The 21,165-nt window shown below is 42.3% G+C and overlaps 2 protein-coding genes across 4 annotated transcripts; both read right to left on the reverse strand.

The window, feature by feature from the left end:
• Positions 1 to 277: 277 nt before the first annotated feature.
• Positions 278 to 2,185, reverse strand: LOC149588844 (uncharacterized). The gene has a single exon (XM_089862120.1). The coding sequence runs from the start codon at positions 2,183 to 2,185 to the stop codon at positions 278 to 280; it is 1,908 nt and encodes a 635-aa protein (XP_089718246.1).
• A 7,337-nt stretch (positions 2,186 to 9,522) lies between these two features.
• LOC149588845 (uncharacterized) lies at positions 9,523 to 18,386 on the reverse strand. 3 transcript variants are annotated; one of them, XM_089862221.1, is made up of 8 exons: positions 17,805 to 18,386; positions 17,356 to 17,437; positions 17,182 to 17,286; positions 16,729 to 16,860; positions 16,507 to 16,637; positions 14,957 to 15,045; positions 13,999 to 14,748; positions 9,523 to 11,444 (listed from the first exon to the last, which is right to left on the reverse strand). In XM_089862221.1, the coding sequence occupies exons 1-8, from the start codon at positions 17,852 to 17,854 to the stop codon at positions 10,345 to 10,347; spliced, it is 2,439 nt and encodes an 812-aa protein (XP_089718347.1). In that variant the 5' UTR covers positions 17,855 to 18,386; the 3' UTR covers positions 9,523 to 10,344. The 3 variants fall into 3 exon arrangements, with proteins under 3 accessions (XP_089718347.1, XP_089718348.1, XP_089718349.1); XM_089862222.1 differs by lacking the exon at positions 17,805 to 18,386 and adding an exon at positions 17,557 to 17,783; XM_089862223.1 differs by lacking the exons at positions 17,356 to 17,437; positions 17,805 to 18,386 and adding an exon at positions 17,557 to 17,783.
• Positions 18,387 to 21,165: the final 2,779 nt, after the last annotated feature.

The raw sequence follows: 21,165 nt of genomic DNA on the forward strand, positions 1-21,165 counted from the left end.
AGTTAAGCCTTGGACCGTGGTGAAAGCCGCACTGCGCGAAAAGTTTTACGCGGATTTAAAATTCTCTTCGTAGTTCCGTACCGATTTCTGACACCATGTTGTGTTATTACTGTATTAATAATCACGAGTTAAATTCACTTAATTAAGTTCTTTTATTTAGTCCGTATAAAAACATACATGTACTAGCACAGTCCGCGTCCAGGTAATCACTAACTGATTAAGGGGAGAGGATTTCCTTATATACAATATCTAGGGTAGGTCAGTTCAGTTCATTATTCTACAGTAATCGTACGATGTATCTTCCGTACTCGTCTCGACTATGAGTGTTCTTAAAATGTTCTTCACATTGTGCTTCGTCTGTTGTCATGAGTTTTCGTCGTGGAAATTCTTCTAGTTCCCATAATTTCTGAATTTGTTCGAGGATTTGACATTGGTTAACCGATATTTCGCTTCCCTTCTCTTCCTTGCCAATTGGTCCAGCTACTGCCCAGCCAAATACTGTGTTGAAAGCGCTCGGTTGACCTCGTGGACCCTTGAGCTGACCATCCTGTATGATCTCGACAAACACGTCGGCCCCAAGAAGAATGTCGATATCCCCAGTTTTATAAAACGTAGGGTCTGCTAACTTCAGATTGTTGAGATAAGACCAGTTCTTATAGTGAATGTTGTTGCTTGGGAGCCTCCCGGTAACTCTTCTTAAGACGAAAACTTCAACCGTTAGTTGAACTGGATTTCCGAATCTCGTGTTGATAGATAGTGTCATCGAGCTGTGCGATGAACCAGCTCCACTCAATCCAATTCCGGAGACGGTTATGTTCACTTGTTTTCTTGGCAATCTGAGACCTTGGGCGCATCGTTCCGTTATAAAACTTGCTTCCGAGCCAGAATCCAGTAATGCTCGAATTAGATGAAGGTTGCCATCATAGTCCATGACTTGAACTACTGCGGTTGCTAGTAGTACTCCAACTGTTGTTGTTGTTGTCGATGTCATTGCTTTCCTGGTTTCGGGTTTTGATACTAAATCCTTGTCAATCTTGGATTGCTGGTTGTCATCGTGAAGTAGAGTATTGTGTTTAGCTGGACACTTCCTACACCTGCCCGCCTTGCAGTTGCTTGACCGATGATCAGCCTTCAGGCAATTAAAACACACAGAGTGTTTATGAACCATGTTCCAACGTTCCTTGATCGATGCTGCCAGAAATGTTGTACATTTGAATACCAAGTGCTGTTCGCCGCATATGTAACATTTTTCCCGGTGAGTATCTACATGGTGAACCTTTCTGACTGGCGTAATCGAAGTGGATCTGGCTTTGATGCTGCTCGTACTTGCTTCCGCTACACTTAGTGCTCTTGCTCTTTGGTCAATGAAGGTAACCAACTCTTCATATTTTGGCCTCTCCACTCCATTCAAGGATAATTCCCAATGTCGTCGACTCTCCTGGTCCAACTTCTCCTTGACGATGTGTAGTAGAATGGCGTCCCAATATTGGACAGGTTCCTTTAAAACTTTCAATGATCTTACGCATTCAGCAGTTGTATCTATGATTCGACGAAGGCCGCTACTTGATTCACTGGTAACGCTTGGTTGGTCAAATAGGCGTTGAATATGAGCGTCAATTATTTCTCGTGTGTTGTTGTATCGTTTTGTCAAAATATCCCATGCTTCAGGATAGTTATCATCGGTTACCGGGATAGAGTGGATCAATAGTAATGCTTCATCTCGGAGCGAAGACTTGAGATATTGAAACTTTTGTCCTGATGATAAGGTTACATTGTTGTGTACCGTCGCTGTGAAGAGGTCATGAAACGACAGCCATTCCGTATGGCTTCCTCCAAAGACGGGCAATTCCATTTTAGGCAATTTGATGTCGGCAGTCTGTCTGACCGGATTACTTTTAGTTCTTCGATTGAGCATCGATTTGAAGGCAATGGTTGCTGCTTCTAGTCGTTCGATGACTTCATTGAACTCGGCGTCATGCTCGTCCATCTCCTTGTCTGTACAAAGATTACTGATAACTTGATGTATATCTTCGAGATCGCTTGAATGTTTTGCAAGTTTCGAAAGATATAGCTCAATAGCCGCAACCTCGATGTCTTCTTCCTCGTTGGTTGTTAGTATACCCTCGTATCTTGTTGCTTGTCCCTTGATCCATCTGCGTTTCTTCAAGCTCATTTCCAGTGTCATGATGGTTAATGATGTTGCGTTGCACTAGTCGTTATGACGGTAGATGTAACTTCAAATATCCCACAAAATATATTGGCGGAACGTTTTCTTGGTTTAGTCGTAACTTAAACCACGGTAAAGACGATCCGGCTCGACGGACCAAATAATGTTCGTGAATTTGAAGTTTTAAGAAAACAAACTAACGTAACAACTAAATACTTTATTAACAATTAAAAAAAGACCGATTGGATATGTTTGGTTTACAACTGAGGCGATATAATAACAACTGCGCTAATTTTTAGTGCACCTTCCTTATATAGTCAATTTAAAAAATATGTAGTTATCTATGTATTAAATTTATACATTAAAAAGACCATAAAAAGATTATTTTTCACAACAAATAGTATAAGTCTCCTCTCAGGTTCTTCTCCCCGAAATAGTGGAACACTATGACGTCACTAAAGCGAGAGAAACTTTCTACGGAAATTTTCTAGGGCGAACGTTCCGAATGCTCTCCCGTTGCCCTGCAACAATCGCTACACTGATGAAAACTATCTTGCATGATGTTGAGGAACGGTGTAGGGGGGTTAACCTCACCGTCAATCCCAACAAGACTGGCCTTACCGTTTACCCGGAAAAGGACTAATGACTTCTTCAACGATATTTCTTTCTTTGGACAGGTTTTGAAGAAGTCCACCGAGGTCAAGTACCTTGACGTGACTTTTGATGCCAAGCTTACTTGGAAATCTCATCATATTCTTAGTATCAAGAAGGCCAAAAATCTATTTTGACGCATCAGGAGTTCAGTCAGCAGGTCCTGGGGCTTAAGCCCTAGCGCTGTAAACTGGATTTATACTAGGATCATCAGGCCGGTGGTCTCCTATGGAGCTCTTGTCTGGTGGTCAAGGGTTCGCCTTAAAACAGCTCAAGATGAACTACGCAAGCTTCAAAGGCTGGCGTGCATCGGTATCACGGGGTCCATGAAGACAGCCCCCACAGCTTCTTTGGAAATCCTGCTTAATATGCTTCCTCTCCACCTCTTTATTAAGGAGAAAGCTATTATGGGAGCCTGTAGGCTCAACAACCACGGCTGGTGGAAGCCCAAGCTTTGGGACTTCAGTCACACCAAGCTTTTCAGTGAGTACAGTAGTTTTGAGCCATCACTTACGATAGTCTCAGATAAGTCTGTAGTATCATATCACTTCGACAAGCCCTTCAGCATGCACTTTCCTAGTCGCACTGCTTGGGAGACCACCCCAGTCCTTGGAACTGGGGGGGGAGACCATCTGGTTCACGGACGGCTCAAAGACGGACTCTGGAGTTGGTGCCGGGGTCTACTGCTTGACCAAGAAGTTTGGATTTTACGAGAGCCTTGGCAATTTTGCCAGCGTTTCTCAGGCGGAAATCATGGCCATTTGTCTATGTGCGGATTTCTGCAACAAGAAACATTACCGCGGACGGACGATTCAGATTTATTCGGATAGTCAGGCCGCCTTCAAGGCGCTGAACCAGTGCCTTGTCGACTCTAGACTGGTCCTCAGCTGTCTGGATTTGCTAGGTTCTTTGGCTGATCGCAACAAGGTTCAATTGGTGTGGGTGCCAGGACACTGCGGACACCTGGGCAATGAGAGGGCTGATATGTATGCCAAAAAGGGGCTGAGGCGAAGTTCTTCGGACCTGAGCCTGCAGTTCCCATCCCCCATGGCATCATTCGTCATAGGATTCACTGCCGGTTGTCTGCACTTCAACTGCAGCTCTGGCTCGACATGGATGGGCAGAGATAAGCCAAGGAGTTTGTCCCGGGTCCTTCCATTACTAGGGCAAAGGAACTGCTTGCCCTTACCAAAAGCAAAATTAGGCTGGTTGCCAGTCTCCTCACTGGACACTGCCGGCTGAATAGACACCTGCACTTACTGGGCATCGTTGATGACCCACTTTGTAGGTTCTGCGGGGAGGCAGAGGAAACCTTATCCCATATCCTCTGCAGCTTCGACTACCTCGCGGCCATGAGGTTTGAGCATTTTGACATACACACCATGGAGCATCACCAGTTCTCTACTGTCTCGGTTAATCGGATTCTCCGATTCATCGAGGCGACAGGACTCTACGCAGTCTAACCAGCTCGGGGTGCACAATATACTTTTGGTATCGGTGCTCGACGTGGCGACGCGTCACCCCTTTCAACATTAACATTAACAACTGGACGAGCATTACCAAAAATGAAGAGATGTACGCGAGAAATATGACGCCAAAATCATCAAGAGACGTCTTCGAAAAGGCTAAGCTTTGCTTTGTCTTCAGGTATTTTGAGCAGCTCCTTTTGTTCAACAGAAAGTCGGCTCTGTTCGATGTCCAGTCTCCCAAGAGTTCTGTCCCGTAATGAAAATGTCAGCAAATGATTTTACAAACGACATTGTCTCTTGCCTTAGATTAATCAAGTCTTTCAATGTGTTCGAAGCCGCCTTCGACACTTCGATAGCGAGGCCCAACGACAAGAAACAATCTCTACCGTAACGCAAGGGTTTTTTGCGCTTTGTCAAACCCACCGCAAAATGATTCCAAATGGTGAACGCTGCTAAAGTAGACGGCGTTCACTCGCATGAAGACGTTGTTAAAGTCTCCCTTTTCTTTGCTTGAATTTTTTTAACCTTCTTTCGTATTCTAAAAGAACGTCATTACGGTTATCCTATTTAGAAATGAAATTACGTAAATAAGAAAGGAAAGGTAAATAAGCCCCTGCAGTTATTTTTATTAAAACACATGGAAACTAGTAACTGCTCTGTCAAAATTAAAAAAAATAACGGTGCAAGTGCATGATAATGGGAATCAAACATGAGCGCACCCCATAATAGCGGTTTCCCGAAAACGCAGTTTACCCGTTACAGCAGTTCAGTATACTGCGGTTCTCGTAACGCGGTGTACCGTTACAGCTGTTCCCTAAAGAGCAGTACTACGGGGACTTTAAAAACGATAGTCGTATATGATGGTGTAAGTTTGCTTATTTAAACTCTAATTTAGGGATTGTTCAAAACTGTAGTTAAACACTGCTGATTTCTAAAAAAAATCAGTTTTGAACTATGCTGCTGTCATTAATATATGGAGGGGCTGCTGTTGATATGGAATCGCGGTTTCCATTTTGGGAACTGTTCATGCAAGGTACACCCATGATAATGTAGCTATAGTAGTAAAAATTATTGCAAGGCTATGCTTGTAGAGCCAAACCAGGGATAGATTTACTTTTTTAAGAAGGAATGGACAACGTTTGGCCTTTACTTCAGTCCGACTCATAGCCGAGCATAGAGCCCCTTCCTTCAACACGTAACCAAAAAATTAAATTATCTTATTGGCTCACTAAAACTACGTATTGGTGGCGTTGCTGACAAGGAGGGCCAAAAATACGTAATTCCTGTTTACCTCTGTCGCTATGACTACGACCCCTCTTGCGTTGTACAGATAAGCGTCTTCACAGGGGTTCAAAATGGAGCGGTCTAAAAGCGAGGGTCCGGAAATTATTCGGGAATTGTATTTAATAGCAATTAAAAAGGTAGTTAGTGAATTTGGTGCCGGTGTTTTGGATTTGGAGTACATCTGTAAGGGTGAAAAGTGTTCGCTAATTCTTTCTTAAGCCAATCATGTCTACTATCCTCATAATTTTGTAAGCAAAAGTACATTTCTGCTAAATTTGCTTGAGTTTTCAAAAATTGCAATCCGAGCCCATTCCAACTTGGCAGGCGGAGGAGAAGACGACATTTATTTTACCCGGGTATACATACAACACCATAATGAAAATAAGACCCGCCTCTTCTTTCATACCCCTCCGTCACGGGTAAGGGGGTCGTGGACTTGGACGCGCACTCGAATAACCCTGTTACCAAATGTGGATGAGAGGGAAAGTATGACAATGGCCATAGAGTCTGTGTTAAAAAACGTGGACATCAAAGTTTCGCCAATAACCATTTAGTTTACTAGTGACTGATGGACTTGCAAACTCGCGATTGAAAGTAGTTCAGACATTTATGCTCCTTGGTTTAACCACAGCCCACTCGATCATGCGCATCACGACGCAAGCTGCTCGCGCTATAGCTAAATTACCGAGATTTGTTTTAAACGTATCTAGTTTTATGTGCTTTTCTAGCGCTTCGATAACCTTACTTAAATCCATATTATACCTTTTAAAACATTACCAGCTACTCTGTCCTGACTACAAACATAAATCGAGGAAGTTCTAGCAGATACAATAGCAGACGACGGTAACTGCGTAACCGCGAATTAACACAACTTACACAAGACGTATTTTAAGGGAGTGAACAGGCTCAGTATAGCTACGCCACTAAAACGGTCAACTACGGCGAAACTCTGATGACTCGCGACTTTTGGCCATTTTCATACTTTTCCACTCATCCACTTTTGCTGTTACCCATTCATTCTTAAAAAAAATCTATCCCTGGCCAAACCAATTTACCTCCTTGGGTTTAAATACAAATTTTTAGAATAAAGCAAGATCAAAACCAGAGAAAACAATAATTGATGAGACCAAGGGTAAATCTTCACTGATTAAAACTGATTTCGAACCTTGGCACCCTTGACTATGATTAACCCCAATCTAACAGCACTCCTAGATTAAATAGGTTATACAGTGTGGAAGAGATCAGAGTAACACCTACCTTTGTGGAAAACCTCCAAAACCCCTGACGGACTACTTCACTGCAGTACATTTTCGAGCTCGTATACAGGGTGTGACATGTGTCATTCATTGTATGCAAATAAGAACGTGCAACAAGTATCATAGTGAATATCGTTTAATGATACGCACTTTGAAACGTTAAAGACCTACGATTAAGCTTAGGAACCAAGGCATCACTCTACAAATTAAAGGGCTGTTTGGTAAACCCATCAGCGTAAATGTTCGATGTGCCTACCGTCGTGGTGTAGGTACTCTTCAAGACGATTGTACATGCCTTGTATTACGTTTTCTAGCATTTGAGGAGTGATTCGTTCAATTGCGCTTCGAATTCTGGCCTTCAAGTCGTCTACATTTAAAGGTTCTGTTGCATACACCTCCCCCTTAACATATCCCCATAAGAAGAAATCAAGTGGGGTTAGGTCAGGGGATCTTGCTGGCCACGGAATTGGTCCACCTCTACCGATCCAACGGTTTGGAAAGTGCTCAGTTAGCCATTGGCGAACATTGACCGCCCAATGTGGTGGCGCACCATCCTGCTGGAACCACAGGTCCCGCATCACTGCTAATGGTAATGCGTCTATAGCATCACTAAACTCGTGGCGCAGGAAGTGCAAATACCTGTCACCAGTAATGTTGTCCTCGAAGAAGAAAGGTCCACACCAAACATTTATCTTCCATCGAATTTGATGGTAATGTTGCCGTAACCAGTATGTATTTCGTTGGGTCCAGTAATGTAAGTTATGTGAAATGTCGCCTCATCAGAAAAAAGAACCTTTCTTAAGAACAATGGATCGGCTTCAATTAGCTCGCGCATGGTAAGACAGAAGTCTTGACGTCTTAGTTAGTCGTCGTCCGTTAAGGCTTGATGGAGGTGGATATGATAGGGCCGGTAGTGATGCCGATATAAAATGGCAAGAACGGTTGAATGGCTTAGACCAACCACTTCTCGGACCGCTCTACTACTAGTATGAGTATTGGCTTCAAAACGTGCTAGAATGTCGACTTCCCTATCATGATTACCAATTATACGGTCTCTTCTACGTTAACGGTCTTGCACGACGAAACTCCCGAAATCTCGTAGGTTGTCTCTAATCAAATTCGATGGAAGATAAATGTTTGGTGTGGCATTCTGGGGAACAGAATCATCGGACCTTTCATCTTAGAGCAGCGCTTCTCAAACTTTTTAACCTTGCGGACCGGTTTTTTTTTCAACTATGTATGACGGACCATACCAGCCGCATGTCCGCGGACCGGTGCCGGTCCACGGACCACAGTTTGAGAAGCGCTGTCTTAGAGGACAACATTATTGGTGACAGGTATTTGCACTTCCTGCGCCACGAGTTTAGTGATGCGATAGACGTATTACCAATAGCAGTGATGCGGGACCTGTGGTTCCAGCAGGATGGTGCGCCACCACATTGGGCGGTCAATGTTCGCCAATGGCTAACTGAGCACTTTCCAAACCGATGGATCGGTAGAGGTGGACCAATTCCGTGGCCAGCAAGATCCCCTGACGAGTTCGCAGTTAACAGAAAGCAATTTTGGCTTCTAATCCATTATCAGCGTTAGGGTTAAGATGTACGCCGTAATCAGCTAGGGTTTCAAGAATCGACTAGCCTCCCAATGCGCTTTCACTAAATTTCAATCCATCTCACCTCACTTACTCCAGGTGCCACAATTCCGTAATCTTACCCCTTACGATTATGGATTTGCAGCTAATCACACTTGAGAGATTGGTCTCTATGTGGAATAGTCGGAGACTAGTTGATGATGAATTTGAAAAGCGCAATTGCACGATCATTTGGTGGGAGCCCCATCATTTGGAGGCTAGACGTTTCTCGTTACATCTAGTAACTACACGGAATAGACGGACACCAGAAGGTGCTAAAGTTATTAGCCAATGCGACAGATTGAGTTTATGTGGAATTAACGAGAGACTACGCCTATGAGCAAGTGTTTATTGTTACTCAAGAAGAAAAGTAACAACGGACAGACCGACACAACACACACAGACATCCTGGATATTACCTTTACGTGACATCCGTCACTCTGAGTCTGAGAGATAAAAATAGCGTTGATTAAGTATATTGAAGGGAGCAGAAACGTTGGCTCATATGGTGGTTTAATTTTTCCCTGAAAATGTTAAACAGATGTTCGGATAATTAATTGCTAGCAGAAGACAAGTTACCGTCATCTTCGCTCTCGGTTAACCATCACCCCCTTGCTGCGTCAAGTGTTCTGGCTATTTACTACCCCCGACTAGCAAGAAGCACCCTCAACAAGATGATGAAGCTTCTCTATATAGTTTTTAATACCTCGAGTCGTCACGCATCTGTGTGTGTCTGTCTGTCACAGCGATCGCAGTTGGCAAATCGGAGTAAACATATGCTATATCCAGAACTCGTTCGCAGTAATAAACGATATACGCTTCATTATCGTTGTTAGGGTTAAGATGTACGCGGCGATCGGCTAGGGTTACGAAATACTTCCCGGTGGCAGGGCTTCCACAATTTATTGTGAATCTATCGACTTATATACTCTAAATTTCCAAAATATATTAAGAGGCAAACGCTTGAATTCAAACGTCAACAATAACTATATTTAAAATGATTTTAGGAATTTCGTTTCTTAAAACGACTTAACTAGAATTAAGGTAAATTAATGACGATTAAAATAATTAATATCAGTTATATTTATTCAATTATTTAAGAAAAACCTCTAAATTGCGTCTGGGAATTTTACCACATTTAAAATACAATTAATTCTGAAAACGGCGGTTTAACAATAGGATATAATGCCCTAAGAGTCTTGCCTCTGAAAATGCGCAACGCTTTCGTTAATACACTTCGGAATGGAGAAATTTAATGGATTGTTACATAAACAGTTTCGGCCCATTTTCTACAAAAGAGGACGAGAGATGGTTTTTGTCCAACACCTTGTTCACGGTTTGAAATTTTACATTGTAGAACAGTCTTCATATCCATCGATTCATTCGTATGACTTGTACCATAAGTCTATTATGTAAGGTCCCCATAAGTCAGAAACGAAGTCAATTTAAGTCAAGAGCAAATGCCCCAAATGAAGGAAGCAGGTAAGGAAATTTCATCGCCCCTGTCGGACTCTGGAAGTACCACAAAGCGGAGCTGACGTAATCGAATTTCGTGTTGCGCATGTCTTAAAGATTGAATCGTAGGCAGGTTTAAAAATGGAGGAGGCACTTCAATCTGAAGTTAAGCCTTGCCATTTAAAGTCTTATCAAGAAAAACTGCCAGATCCATTACTTCATTCAGTTAACTGAAAGCGTAGCTTGTTTTCATCTTGTAACTTAACTTAATCCTCCACGTAAAGATGACAATGGCCGCTTTTATTTGTCTCCGCCATTATATTTAAAGCATGTGGGGACCTTACATAATAGACTTATGCTTGTACGTTTATGTAATATGAAATGACACTTCTGCCTGAATCCACAGCCACACTGATGACATTTGAAGGGTTTTTAACCATTGTGAATGCGTTGATGTTTGATCAAATGACTCTTCTGTCTGAATCCATAACCACACTGATCACATTTGAAGGGTTTTTCGCCACTGTGAATACGTTGATGTGCGATCAAAGCATTCTTCCGCGCACTTGCATATTCACACTGATCACATTTGAAGGGTTTTTCACCACTGTGAATGCGTTGATGCGCGATTAAATGAGTCTTCTGCCTGCAGGCATATTCACACTGATCACATTTGAAAGGTTTTTCACCACTGTGAACGCGTTTATGCGCGATTAAATTAACCCTCTGCCTGCAGGCATATTCACACTGATCACATTTGAAAGGTTTTTCACCACCGTGAACGCGTTGATGCGCGATCAAATTATCCTTACGCGCACATGCAAAGTTACAGTGATCACATTTGAATGGTTTTTCACCACTGTGAATGCGTTGATGCGCGATTAAATCTTTCTTCCACGCACTTGCATATTCACACTGATCACATTTGAATGGTTTTTCACCACCGTGAATGCGTTGATGCGCGATCAAATGACCCTTACGCGTACTTGCATGTTCACACTGATCACATTTGAAGGATTTTTCTACACTGTGAATGCGTTGATGCGTGATTAAATGAGACTTATGCCTGCAGGCATATTCACACTGATCACATTTGAAAGGTTTTTCACCACTGTGAACGCGTTTATGCACGATTAAATTAACCCTCTGCCTGCAGGCATATTCACACTGATCACATTTGAAAGGTTTTTCACCACCGTGAACGCGTTGATGCGCAATCAAATGACCCTTACGCGCACATGCAAAGTTACAGTGATCACATTTGAATGGTCTTTCACCACTGTGAATGCGTTGATGTGCGATCAAATAATCCCTACGCGTACATGCGTAGTTACACTGATAACATTTGAATGGTTTTTCACCACTATGAATGCGTTGATGTCTGATCAAATCACTCTTGTTCGTGCTGGCAAAGTCACATTGATGACATTTGAAGCGTTTTCCTTTGTTACCCTTTATAATGTGACGTTGTAGATCTCTTTTAAATTCAGTAGAATATTTGAATCGAGTGGAACGTTTCTTCTTGAACTTTTCTACAAAAATACATAAAAGAAACATAAAAACGCCATATATCCTTTCCAATTTTGTATCAAAAATACAATAACAACATTCAAGCGCATTTCAAAATAAAAGGTAATGCTGAGGCGTACGAAATGAAATTGGTTCATTAAATAAACTAATCATGGATAAGGAAAACCCCTTCGGCATTGACAAAAGCAGTTTTCTTGGCCCACTATTGTTTCTTAATTAAATCAGCGACCTTCCGGACACATTAGCTTCCTCCCTTTGCCTATTCGCCGATGACCTTAAAATTGACAGCGAAATTCAAGCTGACCTCGCTCGCCTTGAGACCTCTCAAATTACCCAGTGAAACTCGACTATAGAGCTATTTCAATTCGGTAGGAAAGGAAAGCTTTTGAGGCGGGGTTTCGCCATATTGTACGTGAAATTTAGCATAGAGTTCTTCAGCGGCCTGCACGGAGGGAGAGTGATAACCAGCTCCGTTTATTGGCAGGCCCAACTGTGACGTTTCCCCCTCTTCAAGTGATATAGCTCCATCGTCTCTCAATTTTTCGTATCTAGTCTCTCGACGTACTTACCTCCCGTTAAGACCAAATAGTTTTAGGTACCCACCTTAAACTCACAATACTCAGGGACATTGCCGCGCACACTTATCCTCCCTCCATCCTGTAAGGACCCCACTCCTTTTTTCGCAGGGTTCGCATTAAAAAATAACCCAGCCCATCTTTCTACCCACCATAAAAAATCTACTTAATAAAATCCATCAATAAGATCTTAAATTATGATGAATTTTAATGCAAGAATAATTTCATTTTAAGACATTTGTTGTTTGAACTTCTTTAGTACCATTCAAAATTATTTGTTATTTTTTATGAAACATTTTAAGACTTTACTTACTAAGCAGTTACTTTTGAATGACAATTTCTACCATGCACGCAGCTGCTAAAGATAAAAAACCCAAGTACCCAGTAAAACCCGGTGGGCTGCGCTTTTTTTAAAACCCTGTATTTTCGCCGGTTTATTCCCATCGTAAAAAAAACGTAGTTCCATTTGACCTCTGTCGCTATGGCCCGCCTCTTCTTTCATACCCCCCCCCCGTCCCGGGGAAGGGGGTCAGACGCGCGCCCAGATTACTCTATTCTCCATTCCTACTTCTAAAATTAAATCTATCCCTGCATTAACCCATTAAATATTTATTTGAAAATGTCGAGAAAACAATTTAATAGAGATGGGCCGATACCAGTTTAAACCGATACCGATATGATCCGATACTTCGGAAACCGATACGTACCGATACCGATATTTTACCCGATTATTCGATTAAACCGATATCAAACCGATACCGATATGGCATCGGTATCGGCCCATCTCTATAGATGATTCTCGATCCAATTTCGGTACTTGAAACTATAAAACTGGCTTATCATATACGACAAACCCATTTTGGACACTAGTAACGTTATCCAAAAATAGATGAAAAACTGCTGTCTCAGAGTTTAGGTCTTATGGCGCCATCTACTCTCAACATAAGTATTTATTTTCTTTAAAAAATATCGGGTAGAAATATCGGTTCATTTATAACCGATACCGATATGGCATCGGTATCGGCCCATCTCTACAATTTAACGCTGGAACTTAAAGCAAAGCTCGGGTCCAGTGGATCTGTGAGCACCGAGTGGATACCCTACAAATTGACTTTCCTCCTGAATTCCAGGTTTGGCTTGGCGAAGGCTAGTGGGCGGTTTTTATAAATGCACTTATAAATCCCGCCCACAAATGCCTTCTGCCTTCGCCAAGCCTAAACTAGAGTTTATAAGGAAAGTCACCTGGACCCGCGTTTTGCATTAAAATGTTTATGTTGAATTTAAGAACGTGTAAATGGTTCAAATAGGCTGCAGCAAGGATGCAAAAATAGTTAAAATAACTCGGTCCATTTAAGGTCGTTTATTACAATGTCCTGAATGAAAGATTAAGAAAGATGGAAACAGAGCTCGGCGAACGATATTTTTGGATAAAAATCGCAGACACCTTTATAGGTTATTCCTGACTATTCTGAGGGCCGGGTTAAGCAATTTTGCACCCGGGGGTCGAGATAATACGCGCCCCCTTAACCCGGGAAAATAGAACATCAAATGTTGCAGAGGGGAATAGTTTAACTCAATGCGCCTCCAACAAGCCTTGCGAAACTTTTGACGACACACTACTAATGTCCAAGATTTTCCCTAAATTGGTGCAAACGCCTCACTCGGGTACCTTGATAGCACCCACGTCAATAGCACATTCCATTTAAAATTCTAAGGCGCTAGATCAGTTCGGATTTCCGTTTCCCAATTGACGAGAAATGGACCCATGATCCCATCGGTACTGATCTGTACAAAAGAGTTACCTCGCTAAATTTGCATTGACGATTAGGAGGGGGAAAGACTATCGTTAACCCAGCTCCGGAAATAAAACTGGTTTTAAGCCGATTAGAGCAAATTCTGAGCGATCTCATAGCAGTTAATTGGAATACACTATGCGGGAAAAAATAAGTTGTAATTTCCGAACAGGACGACGCGGTATTACCTTCGCAACTATTTTGAGCGACATTTTCAAATGCCTCCGAACTATTCTTTTCAGCTTCAATCGGACCTTCGGGTTCATCGATTTCCATCGAGACGGAGGTCAATTCTGATAGTTCATCTGGGTTACATTGTAGTTTAGGTACACACACTGGCACACTCAATGACCCCGGATCAGCAAACTCCCGATTTGGCAAGGACAGTTTCTCGGTTTGATTTTGTCTACTATCACTTATCTTTGCATCTGTCAAACTGATTCCGGATTGGTTGTCATCAAGATCGTTTTCTAGGGAATCGCTTTCGATATCTGCCTCAAGAGAAAGATCCAAATGTTTTTCGACTTCAACATTCAATTCCGGAACACGAAATTTCAGCGACCGAGTTGTAACATCCTTTGTTGAGACACTTTGCAATTTAGGACAAGAATCGTTACTGTTAATATTGTTCTCGAGAGGTTCCCGTGGCGAATCCCTTTCCGTCGTTGAGCGAGGAGACATTTCGACTTCGTTTTTGACCTCGAGGTCAGGTGAAGGCGCGCAAAGAGGGAAACTGTCACTGTATTTCAATTTAGCGACACTTTCATTCGTAATTCGCCTTATTTTTTCAGCCTTTTTCAAGGTAATTTTAGTTTCGGTGTTTGTATCGCCAACCTCCGCAACGCATTGAGGCTCAGAAACAGATGGTGATTTTGGAATAATATCTTCTTTACCCAGCATGCCTTGGACATTGACAGCTTCGGTATTTCGCAATGAGCCTATTTAATGAAAAACATTAAAAATAAGTGTCTTATTAAATGAGAACTACATCAGGTTGGGTAAGCGTTACTATAATGCCACATGATGTCTTTGGCAATTAGTAATCCTTTTAAACAATACATCACACGGACCATGTCCCTTACCAGCAATGGGCGGCGTCAATTAGAAGCATAATTAACATCAGTGAAGCAATCGAAATTTACGTACCATTACCAGATTTCTTGAGTTTATTGGCCTCCGTGTCAAGTAGATTTTGGGAAATGTCGTTGATTATCTCAGCAGCTGTACTTGGCAAACTATTCAAATAAAAACAGCACCGTTTTCAATATAAATATAATTCTAGATTCTAAAAATTTACGAGAGATTGCCATGTTTAGTGTAATATCATTGCCGACTTGTATTAATAAAGGCCTATAGGTGATCCTTGGTTTTTTTTCTGATATTGGCAATGGCCGTCGTGATCTGCCGCCGCTAGACGTCGTTCTTAGGGGGAAAATTTTGTGGCGGGAACTTCAAAACGAATGAAAATGCCAATAGGAGAAAGCTTACTTTTTGCCTTGAGGTTGGGGTTTTTTTTTTTTTTTTTCTGAATAAAGTAAGGCAGTTTATTTAGAAGTAATACATTTACTTGATAACAATATATTTGTCTTTATCTCATTTAAAGTGCGTTTAGAAAAGTATGTTTTCTACTTTTCTATCACAGTACAGTGTAATATTTTCAAAATAAGTGTTTTGATTAGTACCTAACATATGAAATATTTTGAATCACATTACAACTTTGCATATTTTCGGGGGATCATTAGGGGTTTCACAAGCTTATCTAACATAATATCACATAAATTAATATATACATATCACAGTAGGATTGAAAAGGTTTAGTAACTTATTGCGTTATTGCATTATTGCATACTTTATAATACCTTAAATATCTTGGCGAGGTAGAAACGTTAAGGGTTCTTTAACAAAATCAGATACGAATCCTACGATGATTTATAATTTGTAATTTAATATACTTTTGATTTGTAATTATAATTTTTTATTTGAGGTTCATGTAATATGGCCAACCCTGTGAATATGCCTATATTTACCAAAACATTACTGGGGTATTTTAGGGCAAGGAATGGGGGTGGATACGAAATCTGAGAGAAATACGCTCCTTAACTGCGGAAACGATTGGGTCTGGTGGGACGCTGAAATAGGTATATATTAATTTATGTGATATTATGTTAGATAAGCTTGTCAAACTCCTAATGATCAACTATGCCAAAGATATAAGTGACGTTGAAGAAACAGTCAAAACGTACAAATTAAAACCCTTGCCCCGAAAATATGCAAAGTTGTAATGTGATTCAAAATATTACATTGTACTGAGATAGAAAAGTAGAAAACATACTTTTCTAAACGCACTTTAAATGAGATAAAGACAAATATATTGTTATCAAGTAAATGTATTACTTCGAAAAAAACTACCTTACTTTATTCAAAAAAAAACCCAACCTCAATACATAAAGTAAGCTTTCTCCTATTGGCATTTTCATTCGTTTTGAAGTTCCCGCCACAATATTTTCCCCCTAAGGGCGACATCTAGCGGTCGCTAAAAAATTGGTATGCCGCCCCATGGGTAGCTTCTTACCTATAGGCCTTTATTAATACAAGTCGGCTATGGTAATATAAACGGTCTACGGACGCTTTTAGCGACATCAGTTTTGCCATTATCGACTAAACATCCAAAATACCCAAGTCGCCCCTTTAGATACCTTTGAATTTCCTCTTTTGGTTGTTGCTGCATCACAATTGAAAGGGTTAATTCCTGGCCATTAATCCCAGAATCATTTTCAACGGGTTCAGTTTTCACATCATTAGCTAGTTGATGTATTCCACTTTTCTCCTATTTTTTAATTAATTAACAATAATTAAATCGCACTCTTAATCTGATTCTCTTTTCTAAAGACTGTGAAAATAAAGAATGTATTCCATACCATCAGACCTTTGATTCTCCTTTCCAACTTTTTAATGACCCAATTAAGTCTTTCAATTTCGTGTAATTGCTTATTTATCATTAATGTTGTTTTCTCTCTCTCCTTTTCCATGTTTGAAATTGAAACATTACACTAAACAAAAAAAGATTCCATTACAACCCTCAAGTTAATATTCTCGGGACTTTCTTTGGCCGAACGTATTTTAAAGGGAAGAAGGGGGATCAGCAACACAGCTCTTAGTTGCGTTTCCTTGTTAATGAAGAGGGACATGTTACCAATATACCCTGAGATGAGAGACAATCCTGATAGGTATTGTCACCAATAATCTTAATTATTTCACCCACTTCTACTTTAAGGGACACAATAAAAATGGGTTTGATCCTAAAAGGGTCTCTTTTTTTGAGCTTAATTTCACTATTCTAAAAACGGTTCCCCCTATGCTTTGAAAAATACCTCGGCTTCCAGTTTGCTGATTCGATCATCTTTGGCTTTTAGTTCATTGATCAGATCATCTTTGCTTAAGTGATCGTAGTTACGATTTTCCTCATCTTTCATTTCCTAAAAACAAAGTTTCCGTAATTTTCAATTTGCCTCAAACAGGGAATATTTCAATAATTTCGGAAATACCTCTTTAATCGCCACCCTTTGAAGGTTTACTAAACTCATTTCGGAACTTAGTAAAGGGAGTTTGTGAAATTGTAAATCTTTCCTAAAGTAAAATATTTATTCAAACTCGAGGTGTATCAAAAACGAAAGAATAACAAAAAAGGGCTCCCAACACATTGTAGCTTTCGCTATCAAAGTTTAAAGAAATATGGCAAAGCTTAACTAGTGCAAAAAGGTTGTCACAACCATCACAACTAATAGTGTAATTTTGTCCAAGACTATTGAATTCCTCAAGCGCATTTTATGAATACAACTACGACTAGTACTTATTTATTATTTATTCTAGTAGCACTTTTAGTTTTTGAAATAGCAAAAATTATCCACTCCTTTTCAAGGCATAGTAATTTCGATAGGTTTGCATCCGTTACACGCCTTATTTACATTTAAGTTGCATTATACTCATCACTTACCAGCTTAAACGTTCGACCATAACGCGACAGTCTTTCACAAAATCCATCATACTTGGTACAGCTTCCCTGTTAAGATAACCTTCATTTATGTATTATTACTTGGTACAGTACAGGTCTGAAAGCCCGTATGTCCTATTGACCGCAATCATAGCTGTCCGCGCTCACTTCATTTCAGTGAGCCCGAGCGTAGATTGAGCGAGGCTAACAAATAAGTTTAGAGCCCGACCCAGCCAGAAATTTCATGAAAAACATTTCTGAGGTTGAGCCCGGGCTCACAATACGTCACAAAGTGAGCCTGAAGGTTCAACGGTAAAATTAACGAGAGCTTGCTCTGAGCCCTGTTACAAATTTTATGCCTTTCTTGAGCTCCAGCGAGGAGAATTCAAAACTACGAGCCCGATCATTTTGAAAGCAAGTTCACATGAGCTTGCTAAATGTTTAAAGACCTAGCTCAAGCTTGAGCTTGCTAAATTGACTGAGTTAGAGCTCCAGGTGAGCCCGCAAAAGATATTAGAGCGAGGTTGAGCAGAACCCGTCAAATTATGCGAATGAACCCGAGCCGAGCTCATTTATAAAAACTAACTTAGCTTGAGCTCACTTTGTGCTCTATTGTTATTGTTGAAGGGGGTGACGCGTCGCCGCGTCGAGCACCGATACCAAGGGTATATTGTGCGCCCCGAACTGGTTAGACTGCGAAGAGTCCTGTCGCCTCGATGAATCGGAGAATCCGATTGACCGAGACAGTAGAGAACTGGTGAGGTTCCATAGTATGCATATCGAAATGCTCAAACCTCATGGCCGCGAGATAGTCGCAGCAACATAGGATATGGGAGGAGGTTTCCTCTTCCTCCCGGCAGAACCTACAGAGTGGGTCATCAACGATGCCCAGTAGGTGCAGGTGTCTATTCAGCCGGCAGTGTCCAGTGAGGAGACTGGTGACCAGCCTAATTTTGCTTTTGGTAAGGGCAAGCAGTTCCTTTGCCCTAGTAATAGAAGGACCCGGGACAAACTCCTTGGCTTGTCTCTGCCCATCCATGTCTAGCCAGAGTTGCAGTTGAAGTGCAGACATCCGGCAGTGAATCCTATGGCGAATGATGCCATGGGGGATGGGAACCGCAGGCTCAGGTCCGAAGAACTTCGCCTCAGCCCCCCTTTTGGCATACATATCAGCCCTCTCATTGCCCAGGTATCCGCAGTGCCCTGGCACCCACAGCAATTGAACCTTGTTGCGGGCAGCCAAAGAACTCAGCAGATCCAGGCAGCTGAGCACCAGTCTAGAATCGACAAGGCACTGATTTAGCGCCTTGAGAGCGGCCTGACTATCCGAATAAATCTGAATCGTCCGTCCGCGGTAGTTTTTCTTGTTGCAGAAATCCACACATAAACAAATGGCCATGATTTCCGCCTGAAAAACGCTGGCAAAGTTGCCAAGGCTCTCGTAAAAACCAAACTTCTTGGTCAAGCAGTAGACCCCGGCACCAACTCCAGAGTCCGTTTTAGAGCCGTCCGTGAACCAGACGGACTCCCCCCCAGTTCCAAGGACTGGGGTGGTCTCCCAAACAGCGCGACTGGGAAAGTGCACGCTGAAGGGCTTGTCGAAGTGGTGTGATATAACAGACTTATCTGAGACCATCACAAGTGATGGCTCAGTACTGCTGTACTCACTGAAAAGCTTGGTGTGACTGAAGTCCCAGTGCTTGGGCTTCCACCAGCCGAGGTTGTTGAGCCTACAGGCTCCCATAATAGCTTCTTCCTCAATAAAGAGGTGAAGGGGAAGCATATTGAGAAGGATTTCCAGAGAGGCTGTGGGGGCTGTCCTCATGGACCCCGTGATACCGATGCACGCCAGCCTTTGAAGCTTGCGTAGTTCATCTTGGGCTGTCTTAAGGCGAACCCTGGGCCACCAGACAAGGGCTCCATAGGAGACCACTGGCCTGATGATCCTAGTATAAATCCAGTTTACAGCGCTAGGGCTTAAACCCCAGGACTTGCTGACTGAACTCCTTAAACGCCAAAATAGAATTTTGGCTTTCTTGATGCTCAGATCAAGATGGGATTTCCAAGTAAGCTTGGCATCAAGGGTCACGCCAAGGTACTTGACCTCGGAGGACTTCTTTAAAACCTGTCCAAAGAAGGAAATATCATTGAAGAGGTCATTAGTCCTTTTCCGGGTAAACGGTATAAGGACAGTCTTATTGGGATTGACGGTGAGGTTAACTTCCCTACACCATTCCTCAACATCATGTAAGACAGATTTCATCAGTGCAGCGATAGTTGCAGGGAACCTCCCTGTAACAATCACTGCGATGTCATCCGCATAGCCAAAGCAGTGACACCCCCCCTCCCCGAGTCGGCCCAGCAGCTCATCCACCACCAGGCACCAAAGAAGAGGGGAAAGAACCCCTCCCTGAGGACAGCCACGGTCGGTGGAGATCTCCAAGGATTCCCCGAGAAGAGACGCCGTCACCCTACGGTACGTGAGCATGGATTTTATCCAACGACACAAAGTGTCGTCAATACCAAACCGCTCCGCAGCGCGAAGGATAACTTCACTAGAGACCCTATCAAAGGCCCCCTCAATATCAAGGAAGATGGCCAAAGACATCTCCTTGAACTCGATGGCCCTGTCAAGGCAGTTCAAGATGCCATGGAGCGCCGTCTCTGTAGATTTGCCTTTCTGATAGGCAAACTGAAAAGTGGACAGGGGTGTGTGGGAAAGAACACCATCCCGCAAATACCTGTCCACCAATTTCTCTAAAGTCTTTAGGAAGAAAGAGGTAAGACAGATAGGTCTAAATGCCTTAGCCTCAAGATAGCTCGTCTTCCCAGGTTTGGGAATAAAGATAACCTTCGAGCGCTTCCAGATATCTGGAATATGCGCCAGAGCAATGCAGGCTCTAAATATCCTGCACAGATAGGGGCCAATGGCGTCTATGCCTTCCTGAAGGAGGGCGGGAAAGACGCCATCTGGGCCAGGGGACTTATAGGGCTGAAACGAATTTACAGCCCACTTAAGTCTAGAGTATGTAACTATCTTATTGGCGATGCCCCAGTCCGCCCTGTGTGCTCTTCGAAAGTGCACGGGGGGAGTGTCGGTGCTTGTGGGGTCAAAAGCCTCGGAGTCCGGAAAGTGTACCTTAAGCATATGCTTAAGGGTGTCAGTCCCTGACTTGGTAAACTCACCTTCTGCCACCTTAATGGTGCTGAGCTGGTGAGTGTTATCGTGAGCCAGGATCCTCATGATCTTGGCAGTAGCGGGGGCATCAGAGATGCTACCGCAGAAGTCCCTCCAGGAGTTCCTTTTGGCCTCCCGGATGGCTTTATTATACTTGTTAAGGGTCTGTCTATAAATAGTCCAGTC

This window comes from Phalangium opilio, unplaced genomic scaffold (genome assembly GCF_054372755.1).
Source record: "Phalangium opilio isolate 3A_F unplaced genomic scaffold, DU_Popi_V2 ptg000537l_1, whole genome shotgun sequence".
In the NCBI taxonomy this organism is placed as follows: Eukaryota; Metazoa; Arthropoda; class Arachnida; order Opiliones; family Phalangiidae; genus Phalangium; species Phalangium opilio.